This window comes from Syngnathus floridae, chromosome 2 (assembly GCF_059516105.1).
Source record: "Syngnathus floridae isolate MCC-2025c chromosome 2, RoL_Sflo_1.0, whole genome shotgun sequence".
NCBI lineage: Eukaryota > Metazoa > Chordata > Actinopteri > Syngnathiformes > Syngnathidae > Syngnathus > Syngnathus floridae.
The window spans coordinates 12665857-12687027 of NC_142414.1; the positions used below are offsets into that span (position 1 = coordinate 12665857).

At 42.8% G+C, this 21171-nt stretch overlaps 1 protein-coding gene and 1 long non-coding RNA gene across 2 annotated transcripts; one reads left to right on the forward strand and one right to left on the reverse strand.

Annotated features, from left to right (window-relative positions):
- Positions 1–328: 328 nt before the first annotated feature.
- On the reverse strand, positions 329–19780 carry LOC148401820 (uncharacterized). Its single transcript, XR_015857184.1, has 5 exons — positions 19605–19780; positions 12346–12596; positions 9349–9502; positions 2548–2627; positions 329–1318 (listed from the first exon to the last, which is right to left on the reverse strand). It is a non-coding gene; the product is annotated as an uncharacterized LOC148401820 (long non-coding RNA).
- LOC148401821 (PDZ domain-containing protein 4-like) lies at positions 7691–21111 on the forward strand. Its single transcript, XM_088369361.1, has 7 exons — positions 7691–9531; positions 14922–15217; positions 15283–15370; positions 15553–15651; positions 15748–15810; positions 16106–16207; positions 17344–21111. The coding sequence occupies exons 1-7, from the start codon at positions 9472–9474 to the stop codon at positions 19147–19149; spliced, it is 2514 nt and encodes an 837-aa protein (XP_088225487.1). The 5' UTR covers positions 7691–9471; the 3' UTR covers positions 19150–21111.
- The last annotated feature ends 60 nt before the right edge of the window (positions 21112–21171 follow it).

Sequence of the window (21171 nt, forward strand, 5' to 3'; positions counted from 1 at the left end):
AAATGAATATCGTTTGGCGCAAGTGGCAAAAATAGAAACGTTTTCGACCACCATGGATGACCTAAAACAAAAATCTGGTCAATATAAAAGAAAAGACATAACACTTATTAATGCATATTTGACATATAACTATAAACACTGAAAGTAAACAAAAGAAAATGGCGTATATTCGGGGTAAAAAAAAAAAAAGTGAAAGGCTGAACCAATTTTAGAGATGAATAAAGTTATTAATATTTGTTACATAGGGTTAGAGTTAGGTAATTAATTTATTATATCATTTAATTAATAAAATATAATTACAAAATTGAAAATTATGCATCTGTAGAGGTTCAGTAGAAAATCACATTATCAGATCAAATTAATATTTTATATATATAAAAAGTCGTATTCATTTGGCAAAACCTGCAAAACGACAAACAATTATAAAATCGGACTGTAACAATATGAAATAAAAGCTACAACATATATATATATAAAGTCACATCTGTTGTTGATGGAATGCCTAATTCCATCCTAGGGGGCGACAGAAGCCATAAATTGCAGCGTAGTTGTTGAAATTAAAAAAATTAAAAAGTTACTTGTTATTGAAAGCACTATAAAAAAAAACAATTACATATTATAGAAAGCGATGGATAAGATGCTCATAAATGAGCTTTTCTTTCGTCAAAGGCAACAGAAAATGAAACCGAAATTTCCCCTTCACTCTATTGCTGGATTCAGTGCCTGTATGTGACTAGTAGATGGCGCTGGTGTTCAGTGTCAACATGCTCAAGGGTTTCTAAATACAGCAATGCATAATTTATGAATTGGACAGTTTTCTCTAACGACATCTCATTATCCTGCATTGGCATAAACTGTTTGTTCTTCTTGATGACTTTCTTTCCAATATCTCTCAACAGAATTCAAAACTCAGCCAAGCCAAGTTTTGCTTTTTTTTTTATTATGCCAATGTTTTGGATAAATTAAACAACAACAGCAAAAAATACACATGTGGTTATAGTCAAATTTCGTTTGTGGTTCCATTTGTTTTCCGCACAGTTGTGTCTTTCACAAAAATATCGTATTTAATGAATTCCAGTCTGTTCAGAGCAGTTATTTGTGAACACATACTCGACCTAGAGCGCTCTAAGATGGAGATGCTGTTTTCCTCCCTCAAGGTGACACCTCCATCTGCACCCTCCCTGGTGTTTCCAATCCCCTCCTTTTTTCTCCTATGCGAGGTGGGATCTGATGCTTCTCCGCCTCGATCCCACATGTGGTCTGCGAGTAACGCACATCAATCTCTGCTCTCGCGTGATGCAGATTGGGACGAATGAACCTGAACAAAATGAAATAAGACACTGGCTGTATAATATGATAATCTGCTCACTCTACTCACCCCTTCATTTATTTATTTTTCACTGTTGAAGGATGCTGGTTCTATTTGACTGCACTGAATCTCCATCTTAATTAGACTTTTCTTTACCCCACAACTAATGTTATTCTGGGTGGGACAAAATAGATACAAGCGTGTGATGGAGTACATGAAAAACTGGGGCAGCAAAACTGTACCAATGGTTCATATTGAGGTCCCGTATTGCCAGCTGTTTTATCATTCAAGGACCATGCAAGATTGTGTTCTGTGAAAACATGTTGACCATAGCTGCCAAAAGAAAGAGAAGCCTCTCTTCTTTCACCAAAATAAGTTTGCACCTCATCATTTATTAATCAGTAGTAGAACATGGGTTGGTTTCACCAGAAATATTGGTTTCTGCCCAAAAAGCAGAGAAAGGTACCTTGTTTTTTGCAAAGAAATAAGTCAGGCACAACAGTGACTTTGAAGCTACTATGTTTTGTATTTGTGACACCTCAAACTATAAAACAACAAAATCAATACTATAAAAGGGCTTGAGGTGTGCTGTGACAATCTCAGTACAACGCACCACACTCTGACACATCCAGATACCATATGCGGTTTTACTTGAGTGTTTCCGAAAAGTACTAAGTGGGTGCATTGTAAGATGTTATCAATAAATTAAAAAAATCTTGGGAAAATACTTGCCATTTTGTGAACTTACTACAAAAAAGGATATTGTTTTTTTTCATTTACCATGTGAGTGTAAGGCGCATCTTGTAAAGTCCGTAGGGTCAAATGGCAGATTTCCTTACACACCAAAAGATTTTTGGTTCATGTTCAGACTGAAATTTAGTTTTGGAAAATGTTGTGAGTTTTGAGAGAATGTAGAATTGAATTGAAATATCTAATATTCCTAAAATACCTCTCACTCCGGTAAACTCTGGCAGCCAAAAGAGAATTTCCTACCTTTTCTTTCCCGATAACAATTTTCTCACAAGGACTCAGACTCATCAAGATTTGTCTTTTCACTTTTCACGGACTTGAGTGAAGTGAAAGTAATCCATGAAAGTCCTTCATATAATTGTTCATTTCTTACAAAAGATGTGAAACCTGTAGATTTATACAATACATTGCTTCTTTTCACCCTAACCACAGAAGGTCATCCCCATGTTTTTTTCTTCTTCATAAATTCATAAATGACATTGGCTCACCTTCATTGTTGCTGTTTGTCCTTTCTTCTAGGCAAATCAGCTGCTTTGTGGAATATTGTCAACTTCAACAAGTGCGTGGCCTGCAGCGTGGAGAAGAAGTTCGTCAGCAACAACAACAACAATATAAAGAGAATTTCATTGCTAGCACATGTGCAAATAGATGGAAAAAAAATCCTGCGCTGTCTCAAATTTTAGGAGCAAAATGACACCATAACATAGTCTGAAGCCCTGACCTTGTTTTTGATCAACACTTAGGCTACACGTCTACTGGTATGTTTTGATGTTGGTAATCATAGTTGCACAAGGGGAGCTAGCTGTCTTCCCCTCCACTAAAGATGGGCGTGGCGCCGCTTGCCGACACCATGCCGTGACGCCGACAGCCTCCCATAAAGTATCAGTCTCAACTCCATCTCAAAGCGAGAGCCTCGTTGCTGACTTGACGACCCCCGCTATCACGTACGCTCCTGCCGAGGCTTTAGCGGGCACAAGCAATTACACATTCATTTCAGCCAGACAGCCTCCCATCCCCCTCGCACCTCCGTTCTCCGCTCTCTCCTTGTTATGTCCCTGCAATCTCTGCCCTCCTGATATCACACATATCTCAACACACATGCAACCCTTAACCCTCACATTTTTAGCCTCCTTTCACACTTTGCAGCACATCAACACGGGGTTCCGAGAAATGCTCAAAGGACAGACAAAGCGGGAGCGAGAACGAGGAGGCCAAAGGGGCGAAGATGAGAGAAAAGCTGGAGGGAGATACAATGTGTGAAATGTAAGGAAAGCGTAGCGTGGGTTGAGTGGGAGCCTGGCTAATGATATATTGATTTGGTTAAGCCCAGGGCAAATAAGTAGGCGTGCGTGGGAGGAGAAGAGTCGTAGCTTGCAGATGTTCTAAAACACCTGGCCGGGATACGTTGGCGTTGTTGTGCACTCAACGAGAAGCACTTCAGAAACCCCCAAGTGACACAAAAAAAAACATGTTTGGAACAATTAGGCATCAGTGGTTCGCACTCATTATGTACGCCTGCGCAAGCTAATGATCCACACAAGAAATGCAAATGCTAGGTTCGTTTACTATATATTATTTTGGGGATTTTACTTTGTGCATTTGACTGAGTATTTCAAGTCGTTGCAGTTGATACCACAATTATGCACATGCAGTGTACAATTTTTTATAGTGGTGTTGGGCAGTGCATGTTTATTGTTATTTTTTAATGGTTGAAGATAATAGCTCAGGTGTAAGCCACAGTTCAGAGCTAATTTGGAACAATAACAAAGATTCAGGATATTAAAACAGCCATTTGAAGATACGGGGTCTTTGGGGATCAGCTTAGATCAAATCAAGAAGATGGCAGAGAGAGAATGGAGAGTTTTGCGTCTTGCTGCTTGTGCGTCAAGGTGTGATTTACTGTGCACAACCTTGTATGTACACTTGAGTCCTTTTGGGCAAGCACTGTATTGATTCATAAATGCGGTGCTCTGTTAATGATACACTTTATTGATTTGACAGATCAGCGGAGATAAATGTGATGCACTGAGAATTGTTTTGGAGGGTTGTGACACATGGGAGCTAGTCTGAGATGATGAAATTGTCTATTTCCATTTTGAGCCTCTGTTTGTTTAATATTTCTCATGTTGTTTTTATAAATCTGTCTGCACATAATCATAGCGAGCCAAGAAAGCCAAGCTAGAGGGAAAAAAAAACATGCTTATGTTGGCTTAATGTAGCAAATCTGTCTACGTTGACAATACTATTAAACACATCATGTTCATTTTGTGCAGATAAAGCAACAGATGACAAGCGAGCAAAATTGCAATTAATTGCATTTATTGAATATTTCCCTACGCTGCTGGAGGATGCACCTGAGGGCTGCTGTGGTTAATTCAATTATATGGAAATGAAGATGTCACAGTGAGGAGAGTGTCACAGCCAAGCGTGGCCAAATGTATCAGGCCACTCTTACTCAGCCTCCTCTATAATCCTTGTCTTTTGGAAAGCTCAATGCAATTCCTTTTTATCTTATTCCAACTTGCTACACCTTAAACATGAATCCAAAATTCTACCGTCGTCACTTTTTTGGCTCTTTTATCTTAAGTATCTTCATTTCCTTTTCATATGCTTGTCACTAGTCGTAGATAGTCGTCATCTCAATTCAGTCAGGTTATTGCACAATTTTCAGCTGATCTATAGCATCTGATAAAACATTATTTTCTTTCTTTCTTTTTTTAATTTTAACAAGACTTCATTCAACGGCCACAACATTTTGCACTCATCTGCAGCCCATTAGGAAAAACAAGGCACAGAGTGAGATGTGGAAATCATTTTCTTACTGTACCCCTAAGTGTTTGTCTCATGGCTCCCCTTTACCTTTTTTTATTACAAGTCCAAGACAAAGGCTTTTTAAAAAACAAACAAACATCTTCCACATCCCCTCAAAACTCCCAGCAAAAGTCATCCTTCCTAACTTTGTTGAGCTGCCACATCAACCCCCCCATCTTAAATCCTGCACCTTATAGTCGAGCGGCATCTTCTCTTAGTCCACTCCTAGCCTTCCTTTTTTTCTTTCTCCCATTTATCCACGGGCTCGTTCTTAAACCACCTTAGTTCTGCTTTGAGGCAAGCTCATCGCTTCCACTGTGAAATGGCTTTCAGCCGCACAGCCACTCTGCCAGAATGTGAATGAAGCCACGGCAATGGCCCTCTTCTCACTAACTCATTCACAAGCAACATAATAAATACAACACCCAAACTGTACTCAAAATAATCCAAAACATCGCATTGCAGTCCATTCTGAACAGTACGTGCAACCTATTCCTCTAAGCGGTTAATAAATAATGAGAAGGATGTTAAGATTCTGCCAGTATTCCCACCATCTGCCTCTCGAAAGCAAAGGAAGCCTCTCTGGGAAAAAAGTGTCTGTTTTCACTTGTTTTTTTTTTAACAAGCGCTTTCATCTTCCCCAGCCCATTACACTGTCCTGATCCTTCACTTCTTGATCCTTGACAGTCCCTGCTGGGACTGCTTTACCTTCCTTTAGTCATGTATGCAGAACACTTACACACTACAAATGGATGTAACAACCCCGAGCGGTTCCTTGTCTTTCACATCAGATGCTTGAGTTGAATGAAAAGTGCATCTGGGATGGATTACAGTACATGTGTTGTTATTTTATCAGGAAACAGATAATCAGCACCCATCTGTTTGTTTCAGCGTGACAAATGATTTACAAAATTATGATTATAATTATTGTTTACTTGCAGTCATCCAATACTGTTGAGTGTGATGAAAATGTTTAATTTTGATATTTTTGGGTGGAGGATCGATGGGATCCTTCCCCCACCAGAACCAAGACGTTTCCCAAATTTCCATAAACTTTAAGTGTAGGGCTGCCCAAAAGGGTTTATGACCTTAAAGCACTAAGACAGACCCTGATCTCCCTAGATTTTTTTACGAATGACAAGGCCCCTCTGCCCGATTGAAACACTTTTGAAATGTGGCCCTTTTGCACAAACATTTGCCCGCACCTGTTTTAGAAGAGAAGTAAAACCTCAGAAGATCCGCAGCTGAAATGTGAATCCACATGCCCTTTACAACAACTTCTCACGATGGAATATTGATTTTTGATATTTACTAGCTTGGTTTTCATTCCAGCTTCAGCAGACTTATGCTGGTCTCAACATTTTGTAGCGTGTAACATACAATGTGTGTGTGCGTGTGTGTGTGTTTGTTCATTTTATTTTTACAAATCAATTTCCTCCTCGCCCTCAGCACATCTACAAATTTGGTTAGAAAAAGTAGATTGCATTTTAGAGTCACCAAAACCGGGCCTAACTTGAGGCGCAGGTGGTCTAATGCAATTTTAGTGTATTTAATCAAGGTGCAGGCAGACAGATTCAAGGCTCCAGTGTCTTTACAACAGTAGCAATGTTCTTTTTAAAATAATAATGTTAAAATACAGTTCCATATTTATCCATCGTATATAAATTAACAGCAAATAAGCACGGTAGATTTAACAGCATAAACCTATGCATTGATGTCTTGCATCAAACTTAACCATTGATCAATTTCCCCATCAATACCTCGAAATGGGCATTTGGTGGTACATTTGAACCTGCTATGTTCTTCCATTTGGCTGCTGCAGGGGGGCCTGGTTGCTTAATGGGAGCGTCAGCGTGAGAGCAGACTTTATGTTTGCAGCATTTCCATCAATGATGGTGTAATAAATTAGCAGTTATTTTAGCATATTCTATTCACCATTGATTTCGCTGTGGTATGTTGATGTTGGTGCGTGATGGTAAATGATCTCAGTCTGAGATATAATACCAACCCACAGTGAAGATATCACGCTATATTAAGGTCTTTGCACAATAGGTGCAGACAAACAGGCTTACTTGGTCATGCAAGGTGCAGTAGATGTGAATTCATAAAATTGGAAGGAGGAAAAAAAAAAAAAAAAAAAGCAAACAAGTGGTGCTCTGAGCTTCACAGGAAATGATTTCACTCACATACCGGACGGCAATCTAAGATTGGCCAGAGATTTGGATTTATTGACCACCTTTTTCTTGGCAGAGCCTAAACAAATCATTGTGATTATTGCTGGCAAAAAAAATTGTTTTTCACTCTCCCACACAGTGATTTGCATTTTATCACTTGGCTTTGCTCCCTGTTCTCTATTCATTGTGTCACACCTGTTATTCACTTTTCTCCCCTCTTCCTCCACAGTGTTTCCTCTCTCTCCTTCTTTGAGGCAGTGCACGCCCCTCATCTAAATGCAGAGCCAGTGCTATGCTCCAAACCTGCTTTGGGCATCAACCACAGCCCTCATCCCTTTTCTTTGTCATTTTACAAGCGGTCAAGGTGAATTGCTTGTGTGTGGTAATTAAGATGGATGAACTTCCAGTTTATTTGCCTGACCCCTGATATTCCAGTCGTTTTGCATGCTCACATGCCTGCAGACAAGCAAAGCATAGAAAAGACAAGGAGGAGGGAGCGGACAGCAAATGAGGTGTGGGCAAAATTATGGTGGGGGGGGACTAGCAAAGAGAGCCCAGCCCTGGAAACAGAGACAAAAAGGGGTGGGGGGGATGAAGAGGGGGAAATGTGGAGTGTAAAAAGCTGCTCCAGTCGCAGCTCAGTGCCGCGTACTGATGGGAAGGCTCTCATCAGCGGCGAACAGGCGTCTATTGTGTTCCCCCCGCTGCAGTGGGGGGCCGCATTTACCGCCCGAAGGGAGAAGCTGAGGACCACCCTCCAATCAGTCGAGGATGATTTCGCACCGATTGTGAGGCTGCCGATGCAGATTCATCACTGGCATGCCGGGATGCTGGCCATGCGGGTTTTTTTTTTTTTTTTTTTTGCTTCCACACCTTGCTGTGGATTTGTCACATGGACTGAGTAGCAGAGGAAAGGCGGACTAAAATGGTTTTGAATTTTGCTTCTGGAGATTCAAGTTCCTTCCCAGGAGTTCTTTGATTTTAAAGTCTTTTTTTTTGGAGAAGGGGGGGGGGGGCTCTAGTTGTCATTAACTGTAATTGATTATTAAGTTACAGAGAGATGGCAGCACTTATTCTGTCTTCACTTTGACTCAAGTTGTCAACCCCCTCTCGAAGGTTGCAATATTTCTGCGTACTTTGCATGTTTGCCTCCTGGTGTGTTCAGGTGCCAGGGTTGGGGATTACAACAGATACAGGTGTTGCCGAGGCTTGATGGAGGATTAGCTGCTTTAATAGCTTGTCGCCGGCAGCCCGCAGAGCCACGAACGCCTCACACGTGTCTCAAGCTGCGGCTGCGTTGACACTTGGTGCGGCGGGATTAAAGATAAAAGGTGAAAGCAATGTGATTGGACTCGGAGGGCAGGAACAATGGCCGGGAGATTGCAAGGAAAGTTATATTGAGATCAGCCTTTTTCAGCTTGTCTCGTGTAGGCAAAAGCGGTTAGTGTTCGTGACACTTTGCCGGGCTTCTCCAATAATTCAACAGCACAAAATCCAATCAGTCCGTGAGAAGATATTGATTGGTCTGGCCCAGGCAGGATAGTCTGTTGTCTCATCACTCATCTCAAGAGGTCACTGATGTCACTGTAAAGTGCCATCCCGGCTCAGCCTCAAGCAGTTATTGGTCTGAAGGAGTTCTCATCATATCTGACAACACCTCAGATCAATATGATGATTTTCTCCTGCAGTCTACAGCAATTTTGTGTGTTCAGTAAGAGGTTGGGCGTGTTAGTTTATTTGTGGACGGCCATTCTGTGTTTGCTTTGATGTGTATCAGTGGAGATTGTGGACAGGAAAATAATATGTGGTGCTCAGTCTCACATCAGTTCTCCTCTTGTTGAGGTTCCTCGCTGGGGGAGTTGAAGAATTATTTCCTCTTGAATTGGAGGACCAAAGAAAGTGTGGTGTGGAAACCAAGCACATAATAACTCAAAGAACAAATCCTTAAGCCTTGAGATGTGCATGCCAAGAAAAGGTGCTGCTCAACAGAACTGATGCAGTTTTCTTGATAGCAAGTCAAATTCTGCTTTTCAAGTGGTAGACAGCACAAGTGGAGTGACGAGGGGAACCAACTTTATCCTGCACAGCAAGTTGATCAGCTCAAATTTTGAAACCAGCACAAACTTTTTTTTTTTCTAAACTAAATTTTGCACCGACATTGGATTTAAAAGAGTATTTTTTTTTGCCTGAGAACAAGTCTTCTCTTAAGTGTGTGGAACAAAGAGAAGATGAGAAAACCATCTCCCTGACACAGATGTCAGATTGCGTGTGACGCTGAAGTGGAAGAAGAGGAGTGTTCCATACCGCAACCCCGCAAGGGAGGGTGGGGTCCTCCCTCTGCCACAGACAAAGACCTCGACAGGTTCTGCAATAAGTTCCGGTCATCGGGTCGCTCTTGTGCGGTCCAGCAGTGTGTCACACGCCAAAATGGGGTGCAACATGTGTGTGGTCCAAAAGCCTGAAGAACAATACAGGGTCATGTTCCAGGTGAGGCCTCGCTCTTGCATCTTTTCCCAACACCTCATTGCCTCCTTAAAGGGTGAACTGTACTCACCCGGGCCATTCAAAACATGCCCCGGTGGCTGAAAAGCATTCCAGTTGTACTGTGTGTACTTGTGTGAGCCACAATCATGTTTCTTATATTTTACCATCTTGTCCATCAACATGTTTTATACTACTTGCCTGTCTGTGCCAACTGAAAGAAAGTAGCAGGTTAAAGTGTACCTCCAACGGCCCATTTCGAGGTACTGATGGGAAAACGAAGTAGTTACCATATCATCTAACAACTCCTAATCTTAACCCTGTTTTTGTTTTGTGTCACTGTAATGAGAGTAAAATTGAGTTTGTATTCAAACAAAACGTTACCATTATGATTTAATTGTAAATTATTTCATGACAAAAATCTTGTGGAAATATTTCTAAGTGCGCAGATATCCTTAACAGGGTTGCACCAAACAGCATATGACCAACAAAATATAATCAGAAAAAAAGTGTAATGTAATACAGCTAAGGCTATTCATTATTTTTCCATTCTTGTGTTCAAATCAGTGATCATCATGGCAGCATTTCTGATTATTTGAATAATAATAGACGTGGTTCTAAACCAGCAGTGTGACTCTGTTACAAAAGGTATAGAAATAGCAGTATGACTGTTTTTTATTTATTTATTTATTTTAAAGGAAATAAGAGAGGGGTTGCCAGGGTTACAACCTGAGCACCACTGTTACCTTAGAGCTTCTTTAAGCTTGCACAATGCCCCCAGAGAGGTTCTAATGGCAACTGGACAATATTAGTGCTGACCCCAATGTAAGCCCTGTGATCACAAGGCATGAACGATCCTCAACGGCTGTGCTGTTGTTATCCGTGATGCACCTTTTGGAGGAGTGCCTCGTGGACATTGAGGGCAGCGCTACTTAATGGGGATGCTCCTGGTGCCGGGAGCAAGAAAGACAAAAACCGAGCCCATGGTAATGAGACGGTCAGGGAAAAGGAGACTCTCAGGAAATTCAGCTTTTTCTGCTCTTTGCCCTCATGTGTCAGAAGCAATTGGATGGACGGCAGATAGACAGCTTTAGGTCCCTTCAATTTATGAAACCATAGCCACCAGTCCATAAAACAGTTTTTAGAGCAAACTCATTTTATGGCTGCAAGATGTACCCAAAAAGCTGAGATGGGTGGCAAAAAAGACGAAGAAAGTAAAAAAATACGCTCCACAGGTGAACAGCCTGATTGGGAGCAGGTAGGCGGCATGATTGGCTATAAAAGTCGCTTCCCTGATTTGCTCAGTCATTCACTAGCAAAGATAGGGTGAGAAAATAGTTAAGTACTTTAGGGACAATGTTCTTCAATGTACAATTGCAAAGAATTTAGGGGTTTCATCATCCACTGCCCGCACACACTATCTTCAAAAGAGAATCAAAATCAACACTGAATGCCCGTGACCTTTGATCCTTCAGGCGGCCCTGGCAATGGCAATAAATAGAGTTTGGCGCTACATCCCTAAGGCTCACATTTCAAATTGTTTTTGGAAATGGATGCAAAATTCAAAGGCCAATGCATTTAGTGACTTACATCATTCGTGCCAAAAAACAGAAATGTGATGTAACAATAGTAAATATGACCCCGTCCCAGCTTTTTTGGAATGTGTTGCAGCCATAAAATTCAAAGTTAATGATTATTTGCTAAAAAGGAAGTTGATCCGTATGAACATTAAATATCTTGTCTGTGGTGTAGTCAATTAAATGTAGGTTGATAATGATGAGCAAATCATTGTATTCTGTTTTTAATTGATGTCGAACTCAACATCCTTAATTCATTGGAACTGGGTATGTAAAAGGAAAGATAATGAATTATAAGTGAATCACTGGATGCGCTCACGTTCCTTTTCAGATTTATGCAGCTCTGTGCGTGCATGTGTAATTACTTTAATTTAAATGAGATAAAGTCAATGTTGGATACAGCAGGCTGCAGAAGCAGATGGTTAAATCGGATGGCTTCTTGCCCGATGAATAAAACGCGAGCATCGTCCATCCAGCCTCGCCAACGCTCATGATTACTACGCACCCACCACTGGACTACGTGCCGTGATGCACTTGTGCAGTGTAGCTTCAGTTGTTGAATTGTGTGCATGTGGATCGAGAACAAGTGAACAGTAAACCTGGTAGCTTCCCCTGGAACCAAATTGGTTTCAAGGGAAGCGGCTTCCATGGCAACCGCTATCATTAAAAAATGAGTGTGTGTGTATATGTGTGTGTGTGTGTGTGTGTGTGTGTGTGTGTGTGTGTGTGCGTGTGTGCGTGTGCAACCATGCACTTCTCTGTCACCATTTCAGTCCAGCCTTTTTAATTAACTGATTTAAAGGACCCTCCTTTTAGACAAAAAAACCCCATCTCATATTATATTTGAGTCTCTTGAGGATGTTTTTTGTCTTCACATGGACTTCCAATTTCGTTGTTATTTAAAAAAAAAATAGAATACAGTGCTATTTTTTTATTGGTTCTTTTTCCTTTTGCCTACTTATTCACCCCAAAATATATATATATAAATTAGGTGAGTTCTAAATTTTTTTTTTTTTTTTTCAAAAAAGATTTAAATGATTAAGGTGATGCTATTTAGCTGAATATATCTAATCTTATTATTTGTATTAGTTAATAACATTTAAGCTTGGCACTCAATAAGATGGTGATCCAAATCAAATTCTGAAAAGCATTTCATTCAATGTAATTTGGTGTGATGCAATTACCTTGTGCACTTTGCATGTAAGAAATCAGACGACATGCTCTTTTGTAGTGTTGAACCTACTTGAAAAGTCTTTGCATCCTCCACGGGCCTCATCAGCAGGACTGCGAGGCCCAGTGATGTCAGACGAAGGGGCTTATCGCGCGCCACTGGGTCAACTGCTCCCACTTGAATTGATTCTCTGAGAAGGTGGCGGCTGTTCACGCCCTCCAAGCGAGCGCAGAGAGGAGAACAAGCCATTGTGGTGGAATCAAAGCAGGCCACAAGGTTGATTTGCTTTTCCTTTTTTTCCCTTTGGCCTGCAGGGACTTGAGCTGGATAACCGCAAAAGAAAGACAAGGGCAAAACAATGAGTATTTATGTACATATTGATACACAGCATAGTTCTTTCCCTCCCCCCTTTTTTTATGGCAGCGTGTTTATTTTGCTCTTTAAAGACCTTTCATATAAAAACTAATTATGCATATTTCCCAGAGGTCGTTTTTTCTGTGTTTGAATCATGGCTGATCGCAATGGCTGTTTACGTCCACCAAAACAATTCCTTGAAAGACAGTTTTGTTCTCCCCCAATTTTCCTCTCCTTGCCTTCCCCCAACATTCGGATCTCTTTCATCTCCATCCACTGGCGCAGCCTCCTCCCTCAGCCACCGCCCACCCGCTGAATGCGATTTTCATTTGTATGATTCCTCAGAGTCTTTAGCTGTTATGTTAATAAGTTTAATATTCAAACTACAAAAATGCACATGTTGATGGTTGCTCAATGTTTGTATGCAAGCGGCCACGACATTAGGTACACCTGAATGATTTAACAAGATCCAATCCAAGATAATTATGCACACTTTTCATTAACTCTGATCACTATACAAACATATTTACTGGTGATGGGTTTTTGAAAAATGGGTCTTTAGAAAATGAAGGATAAATTAGTGACAGTTAATTTTGCCTTGTTTACTTCTTCAATAAATAAAAAATTACACGCTATCAAGAGAAATTTAACAGTGGTGGATTTAAACCATAACGGAAGCACTCACCAGCATTTAAACCCTAAAGTCTATAATGTTGATGACATTGCAATCATTTCTGCATCGCCTCAAGTATGTCTATGTGGAATATAATTTTTTGTCAAATCACATTTCAAGCTTTGTTCTCATGCTTGCACAAAATATATTAGCATTTGGACTGTTTCTTTAACCAATCATATTTCAAGTTCGACCCAGTCAATGTTTCTTTGTCCTCTGATTGGTTGGTTATAGACAGCTAAATTCATCTTGCACGCACTTGTGGCCATCAATGAGGCGTTCTAAGGCGGCCACAGTAGCGGACTACAGCTAGCTCGTTAACTGAACGTCGGAACTGATAATCATTGATGCCCACAAAGGCGCGCATATCCGTACTCTATGTATTGGGGGCAGGGGAGACAAATATCTGGAAACTAAAATGTGGAAAAATTGTGTGACCCTAGAATTCCGTGCTGCTTAGATCTCAGTCTCCACCATAAACATTTCAGCAAATACCTTCAACATGTATAATGTATTTTAAATTCCCTTTAAATGAAGAAGTATGACAGTGTCAGTCCAAAGTGTGCATTAATGTGTGATAGAGCCCATTTTTTAATTTGTCAATGCAGTCGCGCCTTTTAGTGTGGTCCCCGCTGAGAGCATAAATGACGGCCTGCAAACCAGAGACGATTGTAGTGGATTCTTCATTAGCTCTGGGCAGACAAGTGCCATTACGTGGCTTCAAGTCGTCTTCAAAGCAAGCCGAGCACCCTCATTGATAATGAATGAGAGGAGCGTATCCCCCCTGTCTGCTCCTTCACCTTCTTCCTTTCGCTCATTGTCCTTTCTCCGTGAGCACCTGCGAGATAGGAAACATCTTGTTTCCAAGTCATGAAGCTCATTTGGAAAGGCGGTGAGATTTATGACGACAGATCAGCGTGAGGAAGGACAAACACAAATAGTGAGAAGCGTGGGTTGCCATCTCAGGGGAGGGACAGCGCTGGCTAAATTGCTGAGGCAGCACGGCGAGAGGAGCCAAGAGGAAGAGAGATGAATGCCAGCATAAGGCAAGGAAGGAGGATGCTTGGGGGTGGGTGGTGTGGTGCTTTCAGAGCATTCCAAAAAAGGTAACAAGATGCTAAAAATTGTTGCCCCCCCAAGTGACAAAGTAAAAATATAGCATTCTTGGCCCTAAGTACATTTTACAGGTACACTGTTGAGATTTGATTTTGCGGGGCAGATTAGAACTTTGGCAGCCCAGATTTCTACTTGCGACTATTCAATTTTCCGCTGATGACAACATCAGGATATGTGTTGTGTATTGGGCCAGCCTAAAAACAATGAGTGTTAATCACGGAAAAACATATATTTATCATTCGCCGAGTTAGCATTTTCACTGTTTCCCCACAGACAACCTGCTGTCAGTGCTTCTCAATTATATTCTGTTTTTGGTTTTACGAATCGATATCGGCTTGTGAAAAAGAAAATGGATTCAAATTGATTTTTTTTTTTTAAACCCAGCTCTGCCCCAACTATCTGACTTAAGTAAAAAAGAGCATGAGTACTTTTGCTGCCTTGAGGGCAATCCTTATTATGTGAAAGGACGTGTTCGAACTGATCCATACGAGTCTCTTTCTTGCAGTTGAACAGAAAGGAGTTGTCCCGACTATCGGGTGATCCCACACTGGACATGAGGGACCCCGTACTGTCCAACATACTACGGGGTCGCAGGGCCCGCAGACGCGCAGGCTCCACGGGGCCTCCCGCTAGCGTGGCACCTCTGACCATGGGGATGGCCGATTGTGTGGACAGCTGTACCCAAACGGACATAAGCTTCCAACATATGTTGACCACGGGCAAGAGCAAGCAGTCACCGCCCAAGCCTCCGCCTTCGCCACCTCTGCCGGCGCTCCTGGAGCCTTATCTGCTCAATGAGCTGTCAGTCACATCACAGGCTCTGTGTCTTCACACTCGAGCTGACCTTTCACTAACCACCCTTTCAGTTTCCTAGAGCCCGTGTACTATGACCCCTCCGACTACTTTGACGTCTCTCAACATGATGTCGACAGGCAGGATGAGCTGGAATATGAGGTGAGCGATATCAAAAACGGAAACTAACGAAATAACAAACTAAAATTTAACCTTCTGAAAATTCCACCTGTGGCCAGAACACAATGCAATCAATATTCTTGATATATATATGCTCTTTGTAGAACGACTGTGACTGAAGCATCTTCCCATTTTTGTTTTGCTGTTCAACTTGTCTTAACCAGGAAGTTGAGCTCTACAAATCCCGTCACCAGGATAAACTTGGGCTAACCGTGTGTTACAGAACCGACGATGAGGAGGATCTGGGGATATACGTTGGCGAGGTGATGTTGACTGTTTTTTTTTTTTTTTTTTTTTAATTTAAGCATTGGCTACGACTTATTAGCTCTCTTCACAAAAAGCCTTCTTACTTCCTCCAGGTGAACCCAAACAGTATTGCTGCAATGGATGGCCGCATCCGCAAGGGAGACAGAATATTGCAGGTGCACAAAAAGTCATCTAGTACCTTACATGCATGAAGAGTAATAAATAAAGCACCAAAAACTCACCATATGGATGCATCGTACAAATTCTATTTTCCAAATGTTCCTCGCAAACTACTTATTCAAATGGCCACTTTCCACCATTGGAATAAATACATAGGTCACATAGAGAAGCCATGCTAATTGCTAAGCTACCATGAGATTGATGTGTCGTTTAACACCCGAAGAAAGAAAAATCAAGGCAGGAAAGATGCAACAATACAGTAAAATAATGTTTTTCTTTGTTTGTTTTTAGATCAACGGAGTGGACATCCGAGACAGAGAGGAGGCGGTTGCTATTCTGACCAGAGAAGACAGCACAAACGTCTCCTTGCTCCTCGCACGACCCGAGATAGAGGTGAGCACATTGGCTAATCGGTGGTGGATGGGGTGCAGCCATCCCGTTCCGTGCACTCGCTTAAAAATACACGATCATCCTTTATCGTCTTGTATGCGTCATAAGTCACTTATATTTGTTAACATTTACAGTTGTGAAATTGGAAAGAGATAAGAGATTCAAAAATAGCTTTCTGCTAGATGTCAAAATTAACCTGTTGCCATTCATACAGTGAGTAAATTTAGCATTTAGCATCTTAACTATTTTGGAACATTTGCGGCACTTGCCATTTTTGTTTTTCGGTGTGCTGTTACAATTTTTGACAGTGAAATCTATACTGTGGCTCATTAAAGCCTTGGATTGAACTCAGACAAGCAATGAGGGCCATCTTGAATAGCAAAGACAAATTATTCTTCTCACTTCTCTAGGTCACTGTGGATTCTTTTTCCGAGGATAAGCTCCTTTAACATTAGCTTTTTGACCAAATTTATTGGCAGACAAAATTGATTCTTTTTTTTTTTTTTTTGCCTACTCCCCGCCGCTTGTTAAAAAGTCAGACTCCCACGCTCCTTGTACGATTACGGCATCTGTATGCAGGCCACATTTTGCACACAGAATGCGAGAGAGGGCACTTCTAACGAGCCTGCACAACACACGTACACATGCGCAACCTCTTCTTTGGAGAGACAGCTACCTTGAATACCTGAGAAAACTACTCATTTTCATTCCAAAGAGGCAGTGGTCTCATTAGAGGGTAACACCCACAAATGTACACAGATGAAAGTTTTATCTGCGGCCACGCGGGAACGCCGAGCCGTCGTCCGCCGACGAGAACAAAGACCAACAGATCGATCGCTTCGGCTGTCTAAATGCGGTTCACGTGCAAGCAATTAGGCGCAAGATCAACTGCGCTCTCTCGGGGCAACCTTCACTCGCTTAAGAACATTTGCATGATTTGCATTCCGGCAGCTGCCGAAGAGGAGGGGAAGCAGGGAAGGAGGGAAAGATGATTTGAGGTGCGAGCGTTTTAACTATGTCAATGAAACTCTTATCTCAAGGCACCGCTGTATTTACAATGTTCTCTTAAGTACATTTAGTACAAATGAATGCTTGTGATAAAATATTCTTTCTCTTACATCATCTGAACTCTGCATCAGAACGACAACCAGGTGGTTCCAGACACAGGGCAGCAGGAGCCCCTGGACAACGCCGTCCACCTGTTGGCCAGTCACAGAAGCAACACCGGCACCTGCGTAGATACCTCCGCCCCAGCTTCTGGGTGCCAAGATGGCTTCCCGAACCGGGATTCGCCCGATTTGCTGCAGACCGTGCTGAGCAACAGTCAGGAGCTGGACAGCGGAGTGGGCCGCACCGATGAAAGCACGCGCTACGAGGAGTCCTCAGAGCACGACCTCCTGGGAGATGACCACACCAGCGCCTCCAATACCAACACCACCAACACGCCCGGAAGCTTGCGCAAGTTTTCCTCCACCCGAAGCGACACGTCGCCACTACTGCACTCCCACGACCTCCAGTATAGCGCCGACTCCCTTTTGGGCCTGGACTGCGTCGGCGGTGCACCGCCGGAGTCGCTGGAGGCTGGCGACAGGGCCTACACGTGTGACCCGGTGAGAACGATGATGCCCGGGCTGACGGAGGAAGAGTGCGAGCGGTACAAGGAGCTGCTGGAGATCAAGTGTTACTTTGAGAGGAGCGCATGCGGCGAGGAAGAAGGCGTCTCGCTGGACGAGAACAAGAACGAGAGCTTAACTCGGCACGAGATGGCGCTATTAGAGGAGGAGTTGCGGCACCTGGAGTTCAAGTGTCGCAACATCCTGCGAGCGCAGAAGATGCAGCAGCTGAGGGAGCGTTGCCTCAAAGCTTGGCCTCTGGAGGAGAAAGTGGCCAGCCGCTGCTCGCTTGGCGACGAGTCCCGTCACCAGGCCCTGTCTGACATCAATGAGCTTCCCGAGAGGGAGCGCTCCGATAAGGACAGCACCAGCGCCTACAACACCGGAGGGGAAAGCTGCATGAGTACCCCGCTAGTCAATGAGAAGCACCCTTACGCTGACAGCCCGGAAGGTGGAGAAGCTCAACAGGAGAAGAGCTTCCCCTCAAGGCAGAGGGAGAGGGCAACCCGAAATGGAGGAGGGGCCGGGATCCAAGGGAACCTCAACCAAGCCGGGAGAGGATCCAACCAGGGAGCCCGAAGAGGTTCCGACGGAGGGCTGAGACGCAATTGCAAAACCAATCCTGCCAGCGGGAGGCCCGGTGGCCGCAGTGCTGAGAACAGTCCTTACATGTCTCGCCGTCACGCTCAAACAAAGTTGCCGCGGCACTACCTGAGCTGCATGCAGCTGGGCTCTCCGTCAACCTCCGAAGTCCCCGGAGCCGACCCGAGAGGTGGAGACGTCAGCCCCATGAGTCTGGGGAGCACTTGTAAAGACGTGGGCCAAAGCGAAGCCGTCGGGCTCTTGTCCCCGCGGATGGAATGGAAAGTGAAGATTCGAAGTGACGGTTCACGCTATGTGGCCAAAAGGCCCGTGAGAGACCGCCTCCTGAAAGCGCGGGCCATGAAGATCCGAGAAGAACGCAGCGGCATGACAACAGATGACGACGCGGTGAGCGAGATGAAAATGGGCCGCTATTGGAGCAAAGAGGAGCGCAAGCAGCAGCTGCAAAAGGCCCGAGAGCAGCGGCGGCGCCGGGAGATGATGATGCAAAGCCGCCACGACTTCCTGAGGGAGCGGGAGCAGGGCTGCGGGGTCTCCGGGGACGGGGACGCCGTGCCCCAGCAGGAACCCACTTCCATCCTGGAGCTGTGCCACCGCAAGAGCATGAAGAAGCGCAGCCGCAGAATTCTGGACAACTGGATCACCATCCAAGAACTGCTGACCCACGGGAGCCGCTCTGCGGATGGATCCAAAGTTTACAACCCGCTGCTGTCCGTCACCACGGTCTGAGCGGGACAAGGTGTTGGATGAGGACATGCCCCCTTTTACACTGCCCTGTTGCCAGCCAGAGGAGGCAAGTGCACACACTCTGGACTTACACGACTCACAGAATAGTAGTCTAAAGTAAGTCTACCCGTAAAGGCTAGCGTGAATTTTATTTCCGCTTTTAGATTTAACTTTCACCCGAAAGCCAAATACCTGTAGGCTTTTCATAGTAGCAGCATTAAATAGAAAAGATAGGCATGTGAAAAAAAAAAAAAAAGGATTGGATAAGGACCTGTCCGGCTGAAAATAATAATTCATTAAATAATTGATCATTATGCAATGAGTTTTTTTAAGTGATAGTGTGTAGAATGTTTTTATTTTTTAGTGTTCATTGGTTGTAAAATAATGTGCAGAAAATGTTTTGGACATCAACATAAAGTACCTTTTGGAAAAAAAACTAGAATTGTAGGTCCACTAACCTCTGATTATATTCCATGGATGGTGCGTCGCCATAGAGTAGCTGACACGTCTCTCCGCCATTTTTCTGCTATGGAGAACCAAAGGGGACAATCATGTGATCACAGATCAATGAGTACAACATGTGTAAAAACAGCAATGCACTCACCTTGTCACGTGAGGGAACACGAGAAGTCGTTTGCTGACATTTCGCTGACACCTCTGCTGAGGAAATTGGCAATAGGTTGCGACGTGGGGTCTCTCTGAGGCACCACTGCATCGTGCACATGCTTCAAATTAAGATCCTTGCATTCTATTAGTTCATAACTAGATGGCACTAAATTCTACACACTGTCCCTTTAATGCTAAAATGTTTTACAATGCAAAATACAGTTGCTTTCAAATGTAGATATAATTAAAAAATCATGAGGAATAATAAAGCCACATCTGAACACATACAGTGCCCTCCAGAAGTATTGGAACGGCAAAATTAAAGTCCTGCTTTTGTTGTCTGCAGAAGACATTTGGGTTTCAGATCACAAGATGAATATGAGACAAAAGTTCAGAAGTCCAGCTTTTCTTTCTTACTATTTACATCAAGATGTCTTAAACACCTCAGAACAGATCACCTTTTGTTTGAAACCACCTTACTTGCCAATTGAGCAAAAGCATTGAAACGGACATGATTAAATTAACTTTAAGTGAGGTGTGGGAAGGGTGTGCTGGGAATGGTGTCTGCTCTCAATAAAGCACACATCTACATTCTGAACCTTTGTCTCATTGATCTTTCCACCAATAACTTTGCCAAATCTGTCAATAAGCTGCATTCATTAAAAGGATTGTATTAATTATCTCTTTAAAAAAATGACATTAGTTGAATTGATGAACTGCATTGCAAATGCCACAGTCGGGAAAAGAGATTTAATGGGCATAAAATACAAACAATGAGCGTTGGCAAGGTTAAAAAGAAAAAAAGCCACCAGAGGCGTCAGAAATTGGGAAAAAACGACAACAGCGCCCTCTGTTGATTTAGAATTTGCCACAGAGAAACGACTCAAAAGCTCACGCACAACAGAGCTGATTTTTCTGGAAATGATCCCGTTTTGACCACAAGGTGATTTGTAGGAAAACTTGATGGAAAGCACAAAATTGGAATTATTTTGCATATAAAAGTACAACGGGAAATAGCTAAATTATGATGGATTATTCTCAAGCACATTTTCCAACTATTGAGGACAGCTTGGCTATCAAAGCATTTTCAAAAATATTTTTTAAAGTAAAATTTGATCGCCACCCTTATCCTTCCATGTGCATCAAGAATTGTAAGCGGCTCTTGTCTAAAACATCTTGTTCCCTGCCATGAGAACGATGCTCATTTGTTATTGTTTTTTCATGCATGTTAAACTATCATGTTGAGACGATATTTTTACATTTGAATACCGTGACTGTGCGTGAACGTGCTAGCCAGTATTTGTTCAATGTTGTGCCGTGCACTTTGTGATTTTTCTAAATAAACGCCGTATTCATGAAGCTTTGCTGCTGCCTTTCTCTTTGTGGTTTAACATGACTGTCCTAAATAAACCAAATAAT